Source organism: Euprymna scolopes, chromosome 25 (assembly GCF_053919585.1).
Source record: "Euprymna scolopes isolate OS-2025 chromosome 25, ASM5391958v1, whole genome shotgun sequence".
NCBI lineage: Eukaryota > Metazoa > Mollusca > Cephalopoda > Sepiida > Sepiolidae > Euprymna > Euprymna scolopes.
In genome coordinates, this window is record NC_136506.1 from 62,355,746 (window position 1) to 62,377,119 (window position 21,374).

The window sequence follows — 21,374 nt, forward strand, 5'->3', positions numbered from 1 at the left end:
AGAGAGAGACGGGAAAGACATGAATAGATAATAATACAAGTGATGTGGAAGTAGATGACCATATGAAAGCGACAGATGAAGTGACGCCATGAACAATTAGTCGGGAAGGGGAGGGGTAGAAAATTTGAAAGGAATTCTTTACTTACAGTTGAGGTAAACTGAGACTAACTTGAACTGGGCATATCAGATTTCTGGTAGAAAATAGGTCTTTAGGTGATGAAGTTGATTGGAGAAGTTAGATGAGCTGAACAAGTTTGAGGAATCACAGAAAGCAGTTCCATAACAAACAAGCAAATCAGCAACGGATTGACAAGAGAATGATCTTGGAGCAGATGAGTTTGAGTGGACAGCAACAGTGACAGACAAATAGGTTTGTGACATCTCAGCTAAATCTTAGCTGATATCCTAGGCTTGGGAGGCTTAGCTTAGAAGAATGAATACTAACAATGGGGCCCTAGCGACACACATGCAAACCCATGTTAAATAAGTTCACATAATGTATATATCTGTATCTGCATTATTTGTATTGAATGCAAATTGTAAACTGGTGCTTGTTCCATTGACGGTTGCCAAATAAGAATCAACACAGTCAAATGAAAAATAAACTAATGCCACATGTGTTTTGGCATGGTTATTCATCAATTAATAAACGTTCCCCAAATGTGTTTGGAATATTTTAAAAAGTTTTCAGGAGTCATAACATGCACACAACTTCCCATTTGAAGATTCAAATATTTCAGATTTGCATTAAATTTTATCCATAGTCATTAGACATCAATTAAGCAAGATTCACTGAACTTCAATTTCTTCTTAAGATTCCTTAAACTTAAGCCTTAAATTTTAGACATTTTCTAGAATCAAAATCATGTAATGGACTTTAATAAAAATAGGAACAAGGATGCCAGACATTAAGTTTAATATCATTATAGCTTGATTTTATTTTTCATAAAGGTCAGCATAAAAGTGGTGCAAACCTATTCTGTAGAGGGAATTAATTTTATCTGTTCTGCGATGGGTAGTCTTTTAATTGATTTATTAAGTAAATGTTTTTAAAAATTGGCAAATAGAAGAAAATACTGCATCTTGACCTAATATTTATTTAATTTGGTTTTAAAATGTTCTTTACAATTGGCAAACATTTAGGATTTTTTCAAGTACTCATTCACATCAAATTTCAGTTGTATCAATTTATTGATTGTGACTTCATTTTTACTAATCATTTTTTTTTTTTTAATTATTATTTTGCAAGACAGGAAAATTTGCTGGTTTGGTTACATTGAAAGAATTAATGAGAATGCTTGGGTTCGTAAATATGAAGTGCTCCATGTCAGACAGGTGACGATGCCAAAATCAGCAAAAGCATGTTTTGCTAGTGAGCATGAGCTCGTTTCACCATGTTATTTCAAGGGACAACTGTGCTAGTTCAAAAAATAGAGCATGGATGAGAGAAAGTAGTACAACAGAAAACGGATATTTGAGCTACTTCGTCGTTCTGGCATGGAATGACTCATATAGAACAGTGAGTTGTGAGCAAGGTGAGTTGTGAGGAAAAGACTAAGGAAAACAATTGGATCAAGTGATAAGGATGGATTGGAGAAAACGAGAGATAAGACATGACCAGAAATAAGTTCGAAAAACAATTTCTTAAAACCATCCAACCCATGCCAGTATGTAAAACAGACATTAAACTTGATATGATGATCGTCTATTTTGGAACTCATTGCTTCCCATCTGATTATGTTACGATGAAAGTGAATATAACAAGGTGAGTTCACTGACTAACCATTTCTATTTGATGATTACTAACTCTGCTTCATTGTCATGAACCTACTTTGAATAACTGGTTGGCATTAGTTTGACTTCTTTTTATTTATATATATGTACTAACAAAAAATAACCCGCTTTGTTTGTAATGTAAATAAATCATTCTAAAAATATTTTTTCTTTCTTTTCCATTTTCCTCAGTGTTCATAGGTAATAAATAAATAAATAAAAGAAAATCTTTTTTGGGGGGAGGGGGATTTAGTGGAGGGTGTTAATCTGTAAATTTACCCATATTTTATTATTTTTAAATCTAAAAACTAAAAACCCGTTTTTATATTTTGATTTTAAGCAATTTAGTTGCATTTACTTTTCCTGTAAAAATCAAATAACTTCTTTAAAATTAACTAATTAAATACCTTATTTGAAGGCATAAAAATATTAAAAGTTCGTAATGAAATTTTTTTTTTGTGGGTTATAAATTGAAAGCAGAACAACAAAGTCATTTTTAAGTATTCAAAAATACGACCCTTTCACTTTGCCATTTTCATTTAACTTTTAAATGAAAATGGCGAAGTGACCTATTTGTGATAAAATAATGTGGCGAATAGATAATGTTCAGATGGAAGGATATATCTAAACATCAAATATGTCAAAAAAATTATATAAAATCTGAAAATCCAGTGTTTCTTCCAAAACATTAAAATAAGTTCTATAAATACGTTTTTTAAGAGAGACTTGGTATCGTACATGTCTGACTTATTTCTTCTTTCTTATCTTACTCTCAACAAATAAATAAAAATGATTAATAAAATTTTTTCACAGAAAATTTACTCCCACCCCATCAGCATAGACTTTTTAATCCAAGAAAAGAATAAATAAATATCATACAACAGAAAGTAAATGATAAACAAGCATTGGTGGTTTGTATATTCAGTAATAAAAACTTTAGAAGCTTCTTTATATATATATATATATATATATATATATATATATATATATATATAATGTGTGTGTGTGTATAAAAAAGAATTCTAAAATAAAATTAAATACTTATAACTTGGGCTATCACAAGATAATATTCTTTCCAATATTTTGGCTCAAGTATATATATCAATCAATATCTTATGTTTTTATAGAGTGATGTGGTTCTCGATTGATTAACTGTGCCAGATATATACTCGAGAGTCAAAACAATAAGAATATTCTTTTGTCATAGCCCTACTTATAACAAAACAATTATTACATTTTTTACAAATGAGATGTACATTATGCTAAAGAGTTTTAAGACTAACATGAAAATTTCTCAGTAGTTCAAATTTATAATTATTTTATCAGAGAGTAACCTTTAACAAAGCAAAACTTATCAAGATAAGAAAAGCTCAACACTTAAGAGGAGCAAACAAAATTAAAATGAAAGATGAGGAATAAAAGTTATGTATAACTTCATTATATCATCAGAACAATAAGGAAAAGTTAAGGGGAAAATTAAGAAAAAAAACCAACTCTTAAGCCATGACACTTTGAAACTAAATGCTTCTCATCAGAAGAAAAGAACGGCCAGAATTATACAAAATGCAAATACAGAAAAAACTGGCTTAATGATATTTAGATATGAAATGAGACACATATAAGGTGTTATTATATATTATGCATAGATTTTCAGTATTTAGTTCAGCAGTGCCCAATATGTGAACAAAACTTAGTAGAATATGAAAAGATATATATGGCAACCAAGCTACCATGGCGTCTATGTTTCATCCTTGCAGGGAATCATCATGCTTAATGCAAACACTATGTGGATATGTAAAAAAGAATCAGTAACAAAAAATCTATGCATTTAGCCTGACGATTCTCTGGAGATGATATGTGGATTCCTATATAGATTAATTGTTCAGTGTATATCTTTATGCAAGCTAAAAAATCATTTCTTGCAAGACATGAAAACGGTTAATCAAAATGTTTTTCCATAAACTTTGAAAATTAAGATACAAAATTTAATTTGAAATTTATTAAATTTTCAAAGGGCACTTTTATAGACTTTACAAAGTAAAATATAAAAATTTAATTTAAATTGAATCTAAAAATTACCCTGGATTTATTTTATGTTATGTACATTTTGTTGCACTTAGAATTAAATCAATTTATCATTTAGCAATTAATGATATAGATATGAAATTTTCAATTAATGATATAGATATGAAATTTTCAATTAATGATATAGATATGAAATTTTCAATTAATGATATAGATATGAAATCTTCAATTAATGATATAGATATGAAATCTTCAATTAATGATATAGATATGAAATCTTCAATTAATGATATAGATATGAAATCTTCAATTAATGATATAGATATGAAATCTTCAATTAATGATATAGATATGAAATCTTCAATTAATGATATAGATATGAAATCTTCAATTAATGATATAGATATGAAATCTTCAATTAATGATATAGATATGAAATTTTCAATTAAAATTTTTTTCAGAAGTGCAACAAAATGTACATAAATGGTTTTCTAGCTTGTATCTCATCGTTTAACACATTTTACTTAATTTTTTAATTTAAAATTAAAAGAAAGAAGTCTACTTTTGCATGACAAGTTGAAATTTTTTTTTGTTTCATATTCTACTTGGTTGAAAAAGTAAAGTTTCTTATGATAAAAAAAAACATGATTAAAAACCTTAAAACATTAAAATTAAATTAAATCTCCTCTACTGTCTTTTTCTCATTATCAACTATTTCACTAAATAAAATTAAGGAGGTTTCCAGAGCAGTACTAAAACCAAGTTTCTACTCTCTCTTAGAAGAGAAATGATTTTTTAAGTAAGCACTGAAAAAAAAACAAAAAAAAACAAAAAAAACTTAGGTCTCCAGAGCACTACTAAAACCATGTTTTCAGTCCCACCGCCCTATTAAAGAGAAAATATTTTTTAATGGATCAGACAAAAAAATACAACTCAGGATTCCAGATCGCTACTGAAAATTAAGGCGGCCTCCAGTGTACTAATAAAATTATTTTTTTAAGCATCTTATTTAAAAATATATATACTCAATGATTTTACATAATTTTTATTGTACAACCTTTTCTTTCTGTCACTAGTAAGATTTTGTTTCATTTTCATATGGGTAGGATTCTGTACAAATACCTTATTTCTTAATTAAGAATAAAACTACTTGATTTGACATGTTTTTTTGTTTGTTTATTTATATAAGTAGAATTCTGTACAAATACCTAGTTTCCTTATTTAAGAGCAACATATCTTGCCTTTGGTAGCAGTAATGTATTGTACACTACTTTTATTTCTAAGAAAAACGCTTTAAAATAAGTTAAAAACACAAAAAAATTATCAATGTAAGTAGAGAAATATATTCTTTTGTCTTTGACATGTGAGTACATGATAATGTTTTCACCTGAAATGCGATCTATACAAGCATCCTGTTTCTTTCTTGTAATTATTTTTCTATTGGATCATTTTCAATAATATTTGGAATTCATACCAATTTCGACATGACAATGTTTTCACTTGTTTACCATTTTCAAGCAAATATGATGAAGAAAAAAGCATTTCATAAGTAAGCAGTGAAAAAAATAAAACTCAGGAGGCCCCCAGAGCACTATCGAAAGCACAAAATAAAATAATGAGACCTCAAGAGCACTACTGAAACAAAGTTTCTAACCCTCAACCACTAGAAGAGAAATTATTTTTTTAAGTGATCAGTGAAAAAACCCCCAAAAAACACACATACAGGTTTCCAAAGAACTATTAAGAACACTAAAAGTAGGTAGGCCTCCAGAGTACCAATGAAACCAAGTTTCTACCCCATCTGTATTATTAGATATTAAAATATAAAATATGTCCTCAAATAATGTGACAAACAAACATCGTAACAAGTAGACACAGAGTTTTAGTATAATATAATTTTTTTCACTCTCTATTGGTATATATGTGTCTTTTACTCTCTCTCTTCATCTGTATTTATCCTCTTACTGTCACTACACAACATTCTCATTTTATGTAATGTCTTCAGAATAACAAATCTTAACTTTTCAAAGCAAAAACTTTTAAATAACTTTCTTCAAATGCAAAATTGTTAAATTCTCTAAAAAATAAGTCTTTAAAATGAAATAAGGAACAGAATTTATATAAGTTTCATTAACAAATATTCAATACATAGAAATCCAAAAACAAGAGATTTTAAGAGAAGGATGATATATCGCCACAAAGCGAAAGTGCCTATTAGATTAGTTTGTACAGTTTACGTCCTGGTACTTTCATGTAAGGATAATATATATATATATATATATATATATATATATATATATATAGTATGATAAGTATGAATTTTATTGGTTAGAATAAGCACAAGTTAAATATAGAAGTAACTTAAGTAAAATTCCTAACGTTTTTATTTAACTGACTTTCCATAAATATATTTTGTATGCTACTATTAACCTCTACTCATGTATTGAGCACTGTTGAAATACAGACTAAAAATGTATATTAGATAAATTATCATATATATATATATATATCTTTTTCGTACAATCGGAACTTTGTAAGTCGGTTATCATTAGCAAAGCTATTCATAAAAACTAAATAGAAAATTAAATTGTCCTTTCCTCATAACTTCTATGGATGGCAAACAATCAGAATCACCAACTGTTGAAGAGGCAATTGAGTTTTGATCCTGGCTTGAAGTGCCTACCTATCCAACCACTCTGAGGAGCTATGAAACAGTGAAACAGTGTCAGTAAATGGCTATATATATATATATATATATATATATATATATATATATATACTATAACATAATATATTAAAACATGAGTATATTTCCAGCATCTATTTTAAAAGTGGTCAACATAAAGTAGATATATTTTAGAGTTGTTTCTACATAAAACAGAATTTTTAATAAATGTAGTCATATCTATATTCATAGTTTGTTTAGGCCACCGATTTAATTTTTCGTTTAATATATTTTATTCTTCAGTTACAATATTTCTACATTTCATCTAATAAATTTTATTTATGTTTTTATTTTCACACATTCTCATTTCTATTTTTATTCCTTCCATAAGATTATCTACCAGATGAGGAATTCATCAGTATCACAATCCTATGCTGGCACATGTGCTGGAAGAATGTTTGTTATTCAAGCATTTCAAACTTTAATCTCTCCAATTCAAGAAATGAAGAAAAACAAATTTCCATTTTGAACAGAAGAAAATAATCCCTCAGGAAGTTTATTACTTCAATATGGCATTGAAAATATAACTCCTGCTTCAAAAATATTCTAATTTCAACTTGTTACACATAGAGTTCAACAATACAGCAAATATATATAATCATTGCAGAATAATTTATCACATAATTATAAGAACAACATTTAAATATGAAAGAAAAAAAGGAAAAGATTTAAATGTTTAAATAAAAAATATAAGAAAATGTTTAAATAAAAAACGAATATTAAAAAAAAAAAAAAATTGAAAATTGTCTGGAGATTTCAATGTTCACAATGTTCACAATGGCTAGTTCACTCAAACAAAAAAGATGATGAAGGGAGATTTTGCTATGATTTCTTTCTTGCTCATGTCCTGACACAAATTGCTAACAAACCGACTCGTGTACCTGATGCTGACAAACCATTTGCAAATCTTCTAGATGTTTTTCTAACAACATGCTCTAAACTATGCTTATCTTCAATTCTATCTCTGCTAAGATCTTCTGATCACTCAGTTGTTGCAAAGATAAAAACAAAGTACAAGAAAACCTCAAATATCCTTCTCTTTTCAACAGTGTATTGATATTGAATGACTGACTGAGACAGTTTCCGACTGTTCATATCTATGCTCTATGCTAAAAAATAATGCATCCGCTATAGCATCTGACTTAAGTGATTGTTTAACCATCGGCATAAACATCTACATACCATCCAAAACATTTTAACAGAAACTGAGCCATAGTACACCCCTGAATGTGCTGCTGATATGCGTTAAATGTAATAAATGTTTTGAAACTAAAGTTGCCTTTAGAACACGCACATCTTTCTTTTACTTTTGTAATTAAATTAATAGTTCTTTTAAATCTTTTTCATGTTTTTTCTTCATAAGTTTACAATAAGAATATATGGTAGTAGTAAAGGTTTTCCAGAGACATTTGTATTATTTGAATGTTATTTTCACAACATTTTGACCTCCGACCTTCTTCAGATGCATTTTGTTGAACTCTACAATCGTTCTATCAAACTTTGGAATCAGCATGGAATTTTGAATGGAACCCTTTCTTTAATCCATTGGAGTAGCATGCACTCATTTCATCAGGCATAACCAGGTAGAAATCTTGAGTAATTTGCACCCACATTCTTACTATTACCTACACTGAGGATTGTTTCTTCGCCCTTCAGAAGATGCCGCTTATAACTGAATTTTATCTGATACTTTATCTGTTATGTCACAGTATTCAAATAATACAAATTATCAATTCTCATCTCAATAATTCAAGAATTATAATTTACAGGAGCACGTTTTTTTTTAAACAATTTGTCAAATTAAGCTAAGACAAAGTGCTTGAGATAGATAAAACTCTAGAGTTAAATGACAGAAAGTCTACGAGAAAATGAAACCTCATTAGAATCATGGTCAAAAATAATATACAATGGCATATTTGATAGAAGTGTACTAAATCAAATACAGTTGGAAAAAATAAAAAATTGAAAGGATGAATAGGGCAAAGAAGTAGGTTTAGTGGATTAAAAAAAAACAGACAACAGGAATTCAAGTTAGCTAGACAAGTGAGGTGAACGTTGTAATTTAATGAAAAGGAAATAAATATTTCTCACACATTGAAAAAAATAATGTCGAATTTGGATTCACCCAAAAAATGCATGGTTAGTGTTATGGATGGAAACCCAAACATATGTAGAGTTTTCCAGGCAGAAAGAAACATTCCTAGAGCTAGAGTAAGTCAAGTGTCAAAACAACTTACAAAGCATGAAGTTGCCATTTTTGATGCAAAGAAATAGCATATGAAATGCTCGTTCTGACACATGAGTGTGTTCTAACATATAAAATATGCAAGACAAATCTCGATAATTTGCATAACCAAAGATTCAGATTTTATTCTACGCGAAATCCAGAAACAAGTCAGATTTGTAATCAGGCAAATGATACAACCAATACCCATATGGGAAAGTTAACAAGGTGGAAATCTGTAGTTGAGAAATAACCAATCAGTTAAATTATTAGAAATTATGGAATTGCTAAACAAGTCACAAGGCCTTGTATCTTCTAATCAAATTTCAAATGTATATTTGTACCTTTTAATATTTATTCTATCAAGAGAAAGTCAATTAGATTTTAAAGAGAAACACACAGGTAAAGAAACTTAATGTCTACTATTTTTGGGTTTTCTATGCAAAATATTTTTGGCCAACCTGACATGCCGATACTTTCCATATGAAATAAACCCTGACTAATTATTAACAAAAATAATTGTGTCATCTCCTTAACAACATATCCTCTGGGTTGCAAATGGAGGTACACCCTCTATTAATAGAAAGTAGGTTTGAATAACAAATAATGAAGAACTAATAAAAATGATTAATGACAGTGAGACTAAATACTGCTAGACCAGCATCTAGGATAAAAGGTCTCCTCAACCTGTTTACACAACAGGCGAGAAGAGGTAAACAATGGTGTAAACCTTTCTGCCTCTAGAAGTGGCATTTCAGTTAGGATCAGATATCAGACCTTCATAAAAAAAATCTTGTAGCCCCCTATCTCCACCATGTGTAGCAATTTATTTAAGAAAAAATCAGAGGCTTAAAAGCACAACCATGATCTGTTGAACAAAAAAGATCCTATTATTTTGATATCATTACTCTTTGTTTGCAAAGTGGAATGAGACATCAAATGAAATTCTGGCCTAAATAATATGGGTTACAATCACTGTTTATTATTGCTTTAATTTGAAAATTCAGTAGTTGTAATCTTTTAAAACATCTTGTTTGATTAAAAATAATAAGTCTATTTATCTCTTTCTATTTATTAAGCATCACTTTCTCTTGTTCAGGGGACAGACATTTTTGATATTTCACAAGATCCAGTCCTCACAGTTTCAGCAAGTCAAATTCCACTCAATATTGTCTTGTCTAATCATTTACTTCCAGATTTTCTATGGTCAGCCAACTTCCCTGTGATTCAGAACATCCATGCTTCTGCAACCTTTTATTCTATATGACCCTTATTATTACCATTATTATACAGAAGTATTATTATCATTATTTATTACTTTTATACCGAGTAAGACTTCTTTTTCCATTTAATTTCCATATGTATAGTGTATACTGATACATATGTAAATTAGATGCCAATGCTGAAGAAAAGAGTCACTCTTTCTTTAAATGCTTGCAGGGACATTAAGAAATGCAAGAGAGTGGTTGAATCAACATAGAATAAGAGGATGAGAGAAGTACATGAATAGGTAAGAAAAAGAGAGATGGAGGACTTGTTTAGTTAACTATAAATTACAGCTGATAAAACAATAAAAAAAACAATTTTTTTTCAACATAACTCAATTCCAAAATAAGATATATTCTAGCTTGTATTTTGTGTTATTACAGTATGTATAAGAAAAGGCCTTAGGAAAACAAGCGTTGATTAATTCATATTTAGTATAATAATAGATAACAGTAATACACTTGTTTATTATAATTATTTCAATGTGATCAGTCACATCTTAGAAACTGAATGTTTAGCTGATGAGATCAGAATAATCATGTTGACCCAATTATTATTGATTGTATATTAAACATCCATTTTTTTTTATTAGAAAAAAAAGATTCAAAATATCCAATTGAATAACTAATTATTTTGTTTTAGCAAAATTTCTTTTAATATTATGAAAGAGCTACAAGTGTAACATTAAAGTGTATTTTGACCCATCTTTGCATATATAATGATCTGAAATGGAACATGGACATGAAATCTGTTGTCAAAGTTGCTGGAAAAATAGTGGTTCCTTCTACCACTCCATTAGATATCTCACTGCTGATGCAATTCTCTACTTATATAAAAGTCAAGTACGTCCAAGGATGGAGTACTGTTGCCACATCTGGGCAGGAGTTGCTAGAAAGACCTTATCCTGCCTTGACAGAGTTCAAAATAGACTTCGTAGCCTAGTCAGGGATGCCCTTTTCTCTTCCCTGCAACCTCTTTCCCACAGAAGAGACATTGCGAGCCTGTCTCTGCTTTATCGTTATTTTCATGGCAAGTGCTTGTCTGAGCTCCAATTTATGGTCCCGCCTTACCAAACTTTCATGAAAAACACTGAAACCACTGTCAATAATTTCCCCCACTCTTTATCTATGCCTAAACTTAAACAGATTCCATGAACAAAGCTTCTTTCTTAGAAGTGCACACCTGTGAAACTCTCTTCTGTTTACCTGCTTTCCAGCAGACTACAATATGGTCGTCTTCAAGTTCAACGTAAACAAATTCTTGATGAACCATCCTCTTAAATAATCCAATTTACCAAATTTCTACTACTAATGATAATGACAATATTATCCAATTGACTACTATGCACTCAATAACCTCGAGTGGCCTCCAAGGCTTGATAAGTGGTGATTCCTATGTTAAAAATAAATAAAATAAAAATTAAGAACAAGCTATAAAAAATGCTTACTGCCACCAATGCGTTCTCGCGTCGGTTGTCAATGACTTCTGTCATGATACAATTTTGTTTGTGTTCCAGTAAATCTGCAAAAAACAAAAAACAAAAAAACTTTGTATTAGTTTTCTGAATGGTTTCATTTATTCAATACTAGTCAGAAAACTCTCTGAATTAGTGCCCTATACATATGGCTTAAATTTCATTTGGAGTTTTAAGGCAGTTCTGTCCTCCTGGATCATTTATAGGTGGGAGTGCAGAGATTCTGATTTGGGTAGATTGCAGACCACTTCCATTGTCTTTCTTGGAAAAGTTTATAAATATTCTATAAAAATAGAATATATATGAAGTTAGAGGTGCACTTAGAGATTTGAGAACGCTTCTATTGTCTTCCCTGATTAATTTTACATAAGAAACACTTTCAGATTTTATGTAGATTCTCTAACCTATTTTTTTTTACCTACACAGCCTTTTGGAAAGAAAGATTCCAGAGTTCAACAAGATGAAGGTCAAAGGTTAAATCAGCAAAAATGTGAAAATTACACTCAAGATGAGGACAGTAGTCTGAATAATCAAAATAATGCAAAGCATTTTTGAAATTAAAAGAAAAAGCTGAAAACTTCAAATAAATTTCACCAGAAAAAAATACTTGATTTGATTGATTATATTTTTCTGGTTTTGTTTTTTTGCTGATCTAGCTCACAAGCATTTGTTGCTGTTATGTTACTGAACATCTGTCGCATGTTTATGGATCAGCTAGAAGCTGTGAGAAATCCAAAATCCGAACAATCATCCACATTATTCATCCACAAGATTCCTTACAGATAAATTGTATCGATTGTATTCTTGTTTATAGAGGTGGGCCACTGGAATCACAAATGGTACATATTTCACATCAGGAATTCCTGAAAAATGGAAGGAATCTTTCTTTTTGTCATTTTTTTTTTTTTTTTTTACTAAAACAAGATTTACAGATTATTAAATAAAAAACAATTTTTTCTAAAAAATATTTTGTTGGATGTTCACGGTCTATATTTATTTTTGAACTTTCACTGTTTCACTGGAGCAATTTCATTTTGTTTCACGGTGTTATGTTATTTTCTTTACCTTAAAAAATTACAAGTTTAACATCGTTTCTTGAATCACCCCTCCCCACAAAAATTACTGGGAAAATAAAAATCAAACAAAAGACAAAATTGTTTCAGAATTTGAAATATGGGATCATTTTCCTATATAAATTTAACAAATTTTGTTTAATGCTAACCCTAAGTCCGAGTGGCTGCACAGTTAGGGTTAGAATTAGGTTAGAAGACTAGTAAATATTTTGAAAAATGATTTATTGGTGAAAAATAATTGGGAGTATGACGTGAATAAATAAGAATAAAAATATTGGTTATGAAAGAGTAAGACATATCTTGTTTAAATGAGTGCTTTAAAAATATCCAGCACAAAATTGACATAACACCAGTAAGAAGTTATAATACAAAATGGAGATTAACGTAAGTGAAATTGCTGCAATGAAGTTCAATGGCACTGCTTATTGTAAATTTGATCACTTTAAACAAAAATAAAATGAAATGTCTTCATTTTTTATCCCAATGCTAATAACCCAAACAAAAAGTCACATTTTGTATTTTTATGTACACACCCATCAACAGGACAAATACTGGTTATAAGTGGCTGATTGATTTATAATTATTTTTAAGTCAATTTTTATTCTTGCATATACAAAATGTATTTCATTATTCTTTTATCTGTCATACTATCTTCAATAAAATTTTCAATAAAATTTCAATAATCTCTGTATTAATAAAATTATATTACTATTTCACCTTTATGCAACTTATATAATATTTTTATTTACTATTGGTCAATTATTTATTGAAATAAAAAATACAATAATGTAAAATACTAAAATAATTAAAAAAAAATCTTATTTAAAAATAATTTAGTTACTAAATTAAATACACCAGAAGGTATCTTTGTAAAAAAAGCCAACCATTTTAATATTTTGTTAATAGTTAGAACAAATAAAAATAAATTACTTTATGACTTCTGACATTTTTAAGGAATTTAGAATTTAAAATTTTTTTTTCAAGTATTAACAATTTCAAAGTTTTGGAAGGAATTTACATCAAATAATTTTATTAAAATATTAAATTAACAGAATAAGCTAGTGTTATAATAATTTTTTTCAATTAATAAGTTAATAAACTTGAATAATTTTATTTTCAAGACGCTAATTAGAAAAAAATAAGAATTTGGTAAATTAAAAAAATGACAGTTAAAAAAAAAATGCAAGTAAAGACTTGTGAGCAAAACTGAGTTTTGTACATTTTCCAGCTTATTTATTAATAGGTACTGAAAATTTTATGAAGATTGGATGATTTAAAAAAAAAAAAAAAAAAAAAAAGGATGTTTTTTCAACCAGTATAAAAATGTTCTGCACGCATGTTTTACTGGCGCAGAGCTTGCAGTGACAGATGCTTGGCCAAAGGAAGAGGGGAGCACATAGAACTGAAAATATCTATAGCCAGAGTCTGACCATCCAAGAGATATTTTCTTTGTTTGAAAGAACATGTACATTAAATGGTCACACTGGGATCGACTTTTGTGATAAAAACAATGTCCAGGGTTAAGCCCCCATGAAGAGAGACTATCTAGATGCTATTTCCAGTAGAAGTCGTAAATAGTCAACCTCTGGGCAGTTTAATAGTGACCACTAACAAAAGGCCAGAATCAGTCCGAGGTGATAAGATTTACGGTCCTTTGCACATATTACATGCTCTGCATGTTTCATGACTATGAACCTGTCCTGAAACGAGTATTTCAACTAGTAATTGATGTTGTAAATATTGCAACTTCATGAGTAAACAATATTTGTAATGAGATTGGTTATATCTTGATTTTTGTTGTTGATAGTGTTCACATGCATTTGTTGTCATGATAAATGTTAATGGCCATCTGTTGCCTTTATAGATCAGCTGGAAGTTGCAAGGAGACACAAAATCTTCAGTTTTATTTTACATTTTATCAAGAGTCATTATTCATCCACTGCCTTCAAGTTAAAAATAACATTGACAGGTGAGACACCCTAAAAATTCCATGATTACTGTCTGCATCTATCTACATAATTTACAGTTAATGAAATTCCAATTAAAATGTAAATAAAGTTTGATAATATTAAACAAAAATTGTCTCTCTTTCTTATATAAAAATTGCCGATTTCAAATCTAATTTATAAAACTCGTTATGTCTATCTACATTTTTCACATGCACCTTCTCAGGCGCAAAGGTTGCAGAGCAGCATGATTGCATTTTTTGTGGATCTATCTTTTATAGGTTTTAGCCGGTAAAAATAGCTGCTAAGAAGGTAAAAATTGGAAAAAAATTGGAACTTAGCAGAGATAAGTTGACTTAAAGTGCTCTCGTACGCATGCGCAAATATACATTTATACATTAAAGTCAGTTCATTTTTAACTATTCTTATCTGTCTGACGATAGCTCAAACAGTAATGACTAACACTGGAGCACTAAATGTTCTGGTTTTGATTCTAGCTTATGACGCCTAAATCATATCTTTTTTCCTTTAACTTTAGAAATCACTACTATATATTGAGTGCAATGTAATAATCAATTCTCTAATTCCAATTTTTGGTGTTACTTTGAATAGTTTATTCCTTGTGCATGACTTCCAATGTTCTTGCCATTTTCTTTTTATATATATACTAGCAGGGGTACCCAGTGTTACCCAGATGTTTGGAGGTGTGTGCGTGTGTGTTGGAGGGGGGGGGGCAAAAAAAAAAAAAAAAACTTCTTTAAAAAATCGGAAAAATAAAAAAAAAAACTGCCTGGCGTCGCCCGTGTGGTAAAAGAAAAAAGTTTTGGTAGGTAGGTAGGATCGAACCTGGAACCTTGAGGCGAAGGTGGAAAAAAATCCTGACATGTAACCCACTCGCCCACCACGGCAGAGTAACAGAAAAGTGATTTAATTTAACTTAAATGCACGATTTTAATGATAATGGGGTCAAACATATCTCGCAGTCAGCTTTCGATTCGAGGCTGTTTTATTTTTGTTTTCTTTCCTCAACTTTGGCTGTTTGCTTTCCCAAGATGTTGGGGAGGGGCAGTGTCCCAATGAATAGCAATTGTCTGATATAAGAGGTTTCCCTTGCATTGATCAAACTATTGCTTTTCTGCACGTCCCTGCCATGAGTGTCTATTTAAATAAAGGGATTTGGCATTTCTTTCAGTGATGAGTACCGATAGAGAATCTGTAAGGATGAGATATTTTTGATGGTTATCAGTTGTTATTATATGTAGCACCAAGTAAATGGCAGACACTTCTGCATTAAACACAAAAGCCTCATTAATTTAATTTTTTATTTTTATGGATGGCTGTGCATTCTACCCTGTCTCCATCCTTTGATCCATCTATGTAGATTTGTGAGTATTCTTTATATTTATTTTGGATGTTAAGCAGTACTTCATGGAAGGTTGAAGGATGGATTTTTGTTTTAAAATATTCACTCAATTTTAATATTATAGATGGTTGTTCAATCATCCAAGGTGGAGTTTCCAGGTTGATAGATTTATGTATTTTTGTTGTGTCTATTTGGGTTTCTGTGAGAAGGTTCTTTATACAGAGGTTGTAGGGTTTGATAATAGTTTCTTTTTTGTTGAAGAGGTGTGTATATTGTGGATGGAAAACACATCGATATGTAGGGTTTGATGGACATGATGTGAGCTTTAAGTAATATTGTAGAGTTTTTGTTTTCTTAGGGTCAGTGGTGGTTCGTTAGCCTTCACATACAAGCTCTCTACTGGAGAGGATCTAAAGGCTCCCAATGCCAATCTCAATCCATGGTGGTGTATTGTATCCAATTCTGTCACATGATTTTCTGGCTGCTCCATATATGTAACATCCATAGTCAAGTTCGGATCTAATTAAAGATGATGTAGTTTTAATGATGTAGTTCTAATGATGTAGTTTTAATGATGTAGTTTTATCAGCACCTCAGTTGTTGTGTGCTAACACTTTGACTAATTGCATGGTGTTGTGGCATTTTGTTTTTAAGTATTTTATGTGTGGTATGAATGTCAATTTCCTGTCATATATGGTGTATTTGTGTTGGTCAATGACTGGGATATTATTATTGCCTAGTTTCAAGGTGGGGTCGTGATGGAACTTTTGTAGTTTACAGAAATGTATGCATTTTATTTTCTTTCCTGAAAATTTGAATCCATTTTCTATAGCTCATTTATTTATCTATTAAGGCAGAGTTGGAGTTTACATCAGACTGATGGTATATCTAGTTTGAAAATTGATTTCAGTGGAGTTTGAAAATAGTGTTCTGTCCTGCCTATAATCTTTTGAGTCAGCTTCAATAATCCTGATAATACACACGTTCATTTGCATAACATGCCATCTTTTCAACTTGCTGGTCGTTTCTTTGACTGCTTCTTTTCTGCATCTTGCATAATCTAATTTGCACAGATTTTGCCTTACTCACTCAGAGCAACATCGCCATTCTCGTTTTTTTATTATTATTATTTTTTACTTAAGCGAATGAACACGACATCCAAGCTAATCGAGTAAGCTACGATTTTCCCTACACTCTCCTCTAATCTCATGATCATAAAACAGGGCAGGGAGGCAGTATTCATCTTTGTTGAGTACTTCTTCAAAGAGGAATGACGTGGGTCTCACTTTCATGTGTACTCTCATCTGCGGGTCAGCTTTTAATAGTTTTCTCATCAGTTAGGACGTTACTAGGATCGGAACCACTGTCGAGCAGATCTGAATTCACATAGATTAGCCGCGTTAAGTGCGTTCATATTATTGGTCAAAGGTCTTTAACATGCCGAGACACCCTATCAACTTTCAAGACTGCAGGCTGATTACTTCATTAACGTGACCCTTGTTATATTTTGTTATGCACCTGCCATGCAAATTTTTAACCCAAATGACATTTCTTCTTTTATACTTCCCTCCAGTCACCTTTTAATCGAACATGATAACTATGTAGCACGTTAGCTGGCATGGTGGAAGATGAAATGTCATCCTTCGAGGTGATGTTATGCCAGTAGACCGCCTCCAATATTGAACAATTCTTTCTGGCTGCAATGGTCCTGTGACCTCGTTCTAAAATTCCATTTCCACTTGGTGAGTAGGCACATTTGTACATCCCAATTTTTTGCAAATTCTCCAAACTCTTTACTGATGAAAGCAGTGGCATTGTCGGTCAGTATTTCCATTGGTAAGCCTCACTCAAGGAAAATATTCTCCAACTGTCGGATAACAGTGGTCGTATCTGTCCAATACAGTGGCTGCCATATTGCAAATCTAGAGGGGCCACAGTCGATGATAGAAAATTCTCCAGTTGTTCTGTTAGATAATAGCCAGGCAGAAGCAGTTAATTATCTACTTATCTACCTCTCTATCTATCATTTGTCTATAATTATCTATCTAGCAAAGCAAACAACAGAGAATTTGAATCGTGGCATGTTGTGAGGTGTCAAACTGTGACTGGTCAGTTTGCATTGGAAGTATGAAGCAAGGACCGGACATGACGTGTCAGGTGTGCCGGTTTGAGTAAGCTGAGTGGAGTTGGATTTGAGACGCAAGATGTCTCGGATTAGATTATATAAAGGATTGAAAAGCAAGATGGGTTAAGAAGGTCTCCTCATGGGGGAGATGACAGTCTCAAATAGAGAAACCACAAGTCAAAGATCATCGGTCACTCCATTTCTACTGATAGGATGCCTGGGAGTGAATAAACCATATAATAAAAAACACACATTGTCTTGAGTTCCTGTCATGAAGCGTTTCCTTTAAACAGGTTCGGCTCCGCTTAAAGGATGATTGGCAATTCTCTAGAGGCGACCAGCAATAGGCAAGTATGTTGTCACATGTATATGTATATATGTTGACATGCACGCACCTACAACACTAGTCCAATCATAGGCCATCAAGATAGACATTTAGGACACAAGGGCAATAGTTCATTATACTAAGAACAAGGTTCGTAGATTACATATATGTGACCCATTAGTTAAGGATATATAATAGTATGAAGTAGATAATGACAACATACGTTTGATTAGATAAATGCAACAATACGTCGATTTACAATACAACCATTTTCACATTGAGAACAAGTACCGGATCTATTGATCAACAGGTTTCACAAGCTTTCACAAGATTTAGCAGTCTGGCAAAATATAAAATTTGTTTGACATCTGGATGCCCATTTTAATGATGGATGTTAACCACCTGGTCCTCATCCAGCTCTCTTCCTTCCTTCTGTAGATCCATCCACCTGCACGGTATTCTGGTTCTTACAGGACTTCACGAGTTTTACATTGATAGTCAATCCATATTCTTTCACGAGCGATTGCAGGGTTCCTAACCGTTGCCTGATGAGCATCTCACCAGCTGCTCTCGTGTTCACATATGCTTTTTCAGTTAAAGTGTCAGAAATCCACGGGTGCATGCACAGAGAATCAGTGAACAAGTGTAACACTGTCGCTTCCCACTGAAGGGGCCAAATTGACTCCTTTGAGTGCTGCATAGAGTTCAGCTAGATTGATATACTGAGCATTGTTAGTTGGACGTAGCCAACATGCATCCTCCTGTGGCTATGCAACCCGCATCCACCCAGACTGTAATTTCCTTACCGTCTGCACACCAGTCTCCTCCAATGGGATCCACGTCTCGTACTTTTCTCAAAGTTTCTGCCAATATGTGATAGAGGGATGCGTTTTTAATTCTGTCATCCCAGCTCTGTGTTACTGCAGTTGCTAGGTGCTTGATAAATGCAACTGCCACTCGGAGCCATCCACATACTGAGAAGTGACCAACGAATTTACCACAGAGAGAAAATACGCAACAACGGGTCAATTCATCAGAGATTTCCGGAATTGGACTTCCTTGTTTCCATTGAAGAGTGCCATCTTTTTCCCAGACTTGCAGGGTCTTTGTTGTCAGTTATAACAACTTTCATTTGGATCACTAGCATATATGGTTATAAGGGCCTGCTTGACCTGTTCTACATCTGCTCCATACTAAGATGCCTGTAGAGCTCCACCTCACAATCTCAATGGCAGGACATGCTCAACATTTTTCATAGTGCAAAGGTCACACACAAGTTTCACATTTTCAATCCACTCGATAATGGGTATATCAGCTGCAGCATCACTATACTCCGAAATCAACCAGACATCAAAAATCTTGTCCTCCATTGCCAAAAGGTAATATAAAGCCGAAATAACTTCTAGTTTGAAAATTGATTTCAGTGGAAAGTTGTGTTCTGTTTCGCCTACAATCTTTTGAGTAAAAAAAAAAAAAAAACCTACTGACATGCTTGCAATACAGAACCATTGTCGAAATACTGCTGATCCATTACCGCACAAGATTTACCACATAAGGATCTTAACTCTTCAGCTTCAAACTGGTTTAAGGAAAATGGCTAACTACACCCAGATACATAAATGCTACCATCGAGATGGTCACATCATGATCATTTACTACCTTTAGTGCCATAAGGTTTTTGATCATTCTGTATGGTTATGTTTATATTTTCTTCAATTTCATTATTTTATCCTATTATTTTTTCTCAATATCTTATTACAATTTGACATTTCTCTTTATTTTACAATATTTCTTTGCTGTATTTTTTGCCTTATATTTTCCTCCCATCATTTCCTCTCCAAACTTCCACCTCCCAACTATATATCATTTCTATTTTTTCCCCTATAATATATTGCTATTAACAAGCTAATGTAACCTTATTGAACTAATGAATAAATTTAATTATATATATATATATATATATATATATATATATATATATATACACACACACACACACATATATATATATATATATACTAGCAGGCTGTCTGACATTGCCTGGTTATAAAATATGTTTAAATATGATATTTTGATTAATGCAGATTTTGTATTTATTATTATACTAGCGAGGGGTACCCGGCGTTGCCCGGGTGTTTTTCGGGGTATGTGAAAAAAACCCGAAGCGTTGACGATGCGCAGTTGGAAAATAGTAAAGTGTTTTAAAAAAAACAGGTGCGCGTTTTTGATTGACATGACGGCGATAGGTATTCAGCAGTTATTTTGTGCGGGACAGTTTTGAATAAATAGGTTTGTTTGTTTTTAAAAACCTGCTCCCTGTTTATTAGGAGGAGCGAAATGAAAGCTACAGTCTGATATGACGAAGTCGACATTGACCAAACTGGCTCTGGGCCTGTGATTAGAGTCGAGGTTCACTTTTTTTATACCGAAAACTGAATGTAACGTGTGCCGATGCGGGAAATGTGGAATAATTAAGGTTTGAAAGTCAATAAAATTAAATAGAGAGGCGATCTCCGTGGATAAGTCGTAGATATTACAATTTATAGATGATATAAAAAGTTTTAAAAAGTTGTGAAGCGAGCAAGCACTTCTTTGAAAGAAGCCTTTCGTGGACATTGAGGAAAAGCGAACATACATGCACACATACATTTTCACTTTTATATATATAGATTATATTGAACCCAATGATTTAAAAAGTTAAATAAACAAAATGACTCGTGTGCCACCATCAAGAATTGAAACTAAAACATTTAGCTTACAATTTACTTTTTCCTTATGCCTGAGCTATGAAAATATGTTTGCTGCAAGGCTAAAATTAGAACATGAACCAATAGCTATTACATTATGCATGCATATTCGTAATGCCTTCATTCGACCCTCACCTGGCAAATTCCTTTGTAAAAAAAAATTTTCACACTTTTGCACTGATTTTCGCCAGCTAATAATAATTTGTATTATTTGAAGCACTCTTCTTATCTTCAGTGTTATATGTTCATTTCAGCCAATGTAATCTCCCATCCTCTTTAGGTGTATCTGATCAAACTCGGGAATGTCT

The 21,374-nt window shown here is 31.7% G+C and overlaps 1 protein-coding gene and 1 long non-coding RNA gene across 2 annotated transcripts in view; one reads left to right on the forward strand and one right to left on the reverse strand.

Moving 5' to 3' along the window:
* The window catches only part of LOC145247393 (uncharacterized), a 288,614-nt gene that overhangs the window by 58,721 nt on the left and 208,519 nt on the right, over positions 1-21,374 (reverse strand). The window contains exon 13 of the mRNA XM_080109097.1: positions 11,461-11,534. Coding sequence (XP_079965223.1) covers positions 11,461-11,534 — 74 coding nt within the window. The remainder of the gene's footprint in view (positions 1-11,460; positions 11,535-21,374) is intronic.
* LOC145247395 (uncharacterized) lies at positions 1,513-12,032 on the forward strand. The gene is made up of 2 exons (XR_013863254.1): positions 1,513-1,765; positions 11,914-12,032. It is a non-coding gene; the product is annotated as an uncharacterized LOC145247395 (long non-coding RNA).